Below are 4,163 nucleotides of genomic sequence, written 5' to 3'. Positions count from 1 at the left end.
TGAATGGATGTACAAATGTTTATATTGATGTCCCAAGCTCATCTTTTTTTATGATCAACTTTTTAGTATTCAGTATTTTTGATCGAGTTGCTCATGTCAGATTTAGAGGCTATATCTGCTATTTCAATGTGTCAGATACATATTTAATCAACATTTATTGGATTGTTCTCAGTATCAGCAGATAGCCTTCCCAGTGTTGAAGGACTTGGATCAGGATTGAGGCCAACTAAATGATGATTGGGACAGCCCAAGTCTAAATATTACATTATACTGCATCCAGCTGATTGATATTATAAAGTTAGTAAACATATGTTTAGACATTAACCATGTTAATTGTTTATTGTGTTATTTAACGGTTTGGCATGAAGCAAAATACAATTTTCATCTTGAAATGCACTGCATGCTACAGAATATACTGTATGTCTGGACTGTGGGAGGAAACCCACACAGACTCGGGGAGAACATGCAAACTGACCCAGTAATATTGAAGAATGGCTCAGCATTATAAATATCAGCGTGACTTTACAGTTTGACAGGTTTTATGACATGTTTCCCTGTGTGATGAAACCCCAGTGATATCTGGTGTACATGTGATTTCAAGAATGTCATGATTAATGTTAACATGAAGGAGGTACGTAATGCAATACACTACAAAACAAAAACGTTCATAAGACACATTTTTAGAATAGCCCATTATCTCATAGTGGCTCATGTTGTGCTGAGTGACTTGTGTTGCTTCAGTGAAGATAGTCTGGGCTGATATCTCTTAGCACAGGACAGAGAATAGGGGCTGGCTCTTGGTTAATCTTTGACTCAACTGTAGCTGACTCTCAGAGCTCTTGTATAAAATGGGGAGTTTCTGGCAAACTGTCTGCAGTAAAGAGGACATTAAAGGTAAGCATGACACTTTATCTAAAAGGAATGTATCACTTATAATGCTTGAAACCTTAAAGTATTAGACTTACATTCATTGGTAAAAATCAGGTTGAGAAGTAAAACTTTTGAAGTCGTAACATAAGATGTAATAATTAGGAAGTGTAGAGCTATTTAGATGCTAAATCATATCAGTGTATCCTGTTTAACTCATCATTGGCTATTATCCACTTATCATTCCATTAAAAAACTAATTCCTAAAATGGTTCTATATATTCTAATACCACTATCACTTACTGTGGCTGAGCCCAACGAAGAACTTTTAATTTCCCTGAACAGGCTGTAAAGATGCGTGGGATCTTTGCTAGTTGTGCACTTTCTGCACTGCTGCTGGCTGCAGCCTGGGCAGACCACCAACACCACCACCATGGTGCTGGTCACAACCACGATGGTGCTGGTCACAGCCACGATGGTGCTGGTCACAGCCACGATGGTGCTGGTCACAGCCACGATGGTGCTGGTCACAGCCACGATGGCGCTGGTCACAACCACGAGGGAGGAATGAGCTGCCATAAGCTGTCTCCTCCCAATGCTGACTTCGGCTTTGCCCTCTACAAAAGCCTGAGTGCCAACGCTGCTGCTGGAAAGAACATCTTCTTCTCGCCACTGGGCATCTCCACCGCCCTGTCCATGCTGTCTACGGGGGCCAAGGGTGAAACCCACCGCCAGATGTTCTCCAGCTTGGGCTACAGTGCTTTCAACCAGACTGAGGTCAACGAAGCATACGAGCATCTTTTTCACATGGTCGAGGACAGCCAGGGGGATCAGAACCTGAATGTGGGTAACGCTGTGGCCCTGCGCTCTGGCTTCAGTCCTCTGGAGATGTTCCTGAAGGATGTCAAGCACTACTACTCTGCTCATGTCTTCAACGTCGACTTTACCAAATCTGAGGAGGCTGCAGCTGAGATCAATGCATACATTGCTGGTAAAACCCAGGACAAGATCAAAGATTTGGTGAAGGACCTGGATGCTGAAATGGCCATGGTGCTGATCAACTATGTCTACTTCAGAGGTAGGATACAAGATCATACCGATTAATACTAAAAGAGAGCAGACCATTCATGCAGATAGCCAGCTATTTTGATAAAACACACATCTATACATCTAGGTAGTTCAAGGAGCTCAAGTGCCGTGTATACTATGAACATGTAAAGCAAAGTCTGAAAGATATTAAAAGAACGCAAGACATTATAGCGCACATTGCAACATTATACGAAACCACGATCATATGAGTTGACCTGCGGCAACTACATTACTTTCTCCCTCCATCGTCTCCTACAGGACGGTGGGTGAAACCCTTCAATGGCAACCACACACAAAAGGCCGACTTCAATGTGGACGAAACCACCAAGGTTCAGGTGGACATGATGAAGAGGACCGGTCGCTACGACTTCTATCAGGACGTTGACAACCACACCACCGTCATACTGCTGCCCTACCATGGAAACACTTCCATGATGATTGTCCTGCCCGACGAAGGCAAGATGAAAGAGGTGGAGGGCTACATCTGCAAGGAGCACATCAGGCACTGGCATGACTCAGTTTTCAGGAGGTAAGAGAGGAATCAGATTTTCTTTTGAATCCTCCTTTTGATGGTTGTGAAGTGTATAGTGATAGTGTGGTCGTTTGTAGGATCATAGGTCATTGGTGTTTGGTGGGCTTTTAACCTGGATAATTTGGTGTCCGACAAAATTCTAAGTAGATGAGGTTTCCTTGTTTAGCACAGCTCAAGTTGAGGGACCAAGCTGTAGGTCGACTGTATGTATGAAGTGATTGTAACACTGGTGATGTTCTGCGTTTCTTAGTTCTGTGGATCTGTTCCTGCCAAAGTTCTCAATCTCCGCTGATGCCACCCTGGACAGCACACTGAAAGAAATGGGCATTGTCGACGCTTTCACAGACAACGCTGATTTCTCTGGCATCTCTGACGAGGTCAAGCTCAAAGTCTCAAAGGTAGGATCAGCAAACACGCCCTCACATGTTAATTATGGGAATTGAAATCCCAATTACTCTTTAACATGGGCACAAATACATAAAATAGAGTAGATCCTGCAAAGACCCTTTGCGAGCTACAGTTTTCCAAGACCTGCGCTCTAATTGGAACTAGACACTAATTGCCTCCTCTCGGTTCCCCCACAGGTGTCCCACAAGGCCATGCTGAGCGTGGATGAAACAGGAACAGAGGCAGCGGCCACCACTTCCATCGAGGTCATGCCCATGAGCATGCCTGAAGTAATGAAACTCAACAGACCCTTCATGGTCTTCATCCTGGAGCACTCGACCAAGAGCATCCTCTTCATGGGCAAGATCAACAACCCCACAGCCATGTAAAGATGCTAGGGACATGAGTGTTACATTTGTAATTTTGTCACATTGTAGTAGGTTTTAGTAGCTACAGGACATAAAGCTAATTTTGACCTCAGTATCTGAAATCCGTGTAGAGATGTCAGAGTGATATTAAGAGCATTGGGGAATGATGAATGGAGGGTAGTTCGATGAATAGGACAACAGATCTATCAAGTAACTGAAATGTCAAGTCTATCAATCTGCTTGCAGTCTGTCAGTGTGACTCATTTATTACCGTCTGTCATCGGAACTCGGCTAGGTGTATAAATGTCTAAATACATCATTATGTATTGTATCCAGCTGGCTGTTGTGTTTATGATAAAGATTAAAAAAACAACATAAGTAGATATATTGCTTGAAGCATCTGTTTACAGCCAATGTGTTATTGTGCTATTGCTGTTTCAACATGGTGAAGTGAAGGGAAATAAAGACTTTTCATGAACAACTGGCATTTTGTTATTTTAACCTTGAGTTCATTGATCCCAGAAAAAATAATTCTGAGCTATTGAGAGAAGGAACCAATACTTTTTTGTTGAAATAACAAGTCTTAAATGTGTCTCTTTGTATCACCCCCGAAGGCTGCTGATTTCTGGTGTATAATGCACCAATCCAACTTTTTCTGTCTCGATTCCTGGGCTTTGCATATCGGTCAATATCGAGTACCAATCCAGTACTAGTGTTTAATCAATAAACTGTGAAATAATAATATTTAAAATAAATCAATAGATTTATTATTATTTCCAGAATTGTTATTTATTCAAATAATAATTCATACACCAACTCCTTGGTAAAAAATCATCAAAATGAACAGGTATAACAAATCAAGTATAAACCTTTTGAATGCAGCACCGAATTGGTCAACACTTAAACAGGAATTACTAAAT

The 4,163-nt window shown here is 41.7% G+C and overlaps 1 protein-coding gene across 1 annotated transcript; it reads left to right on the top strand.

Moving 5' to 3' along the window:
• Positions 1-867: 867 nt before the first annotated feature.
• Positions 868-3,724, top strand: LOC137871078 (alpha-1-antitrypsin homolog). The gene is made up of 5 exons (XM_068708665.1): positions 868-894; positions 1,213-1,945; positions 2,215-2,485; positions 2,739-2,886; positions 3,073-3,724. The coding sequence occupies exons 2-5, from the start codon at positions 1,222-1,224 to the stop codon at positions 3,262-3,264; spliced, it is 1,335 nt and encodes a 444-aa protein (XP_068564766.1). The 5' UTR covers positions 868-894; positions 1,213-1,221; the 3' UTR covers positions 3,265-3,724.
• Positions 3,725-4,163: the final 439 nt, after the last annotated feature.

Source organism: Cebidichthys violaceus, unplaced genomic scaffold (genome assembly GCF_023349555.1).
Source record: "Cebidichthys violaceus isolate CVI_PGR_0920_01 unplaced genomic scaffold, fCebVio1.0.p SCAF_14, whole genome shotgun sequence".
Classification (NCBI taxonomy): Eukaryota; Metazoa; Chordata; class Actinopteri; order Perciformes; family Stichaeidae; genus Cebidichthys; species Cebidichthys violaceus.
The sequence above is the reverse complement of the archived record's forward strand: the minus strand, read 5'-3'. Positions and strand labels throughout refer to the sequence as shown.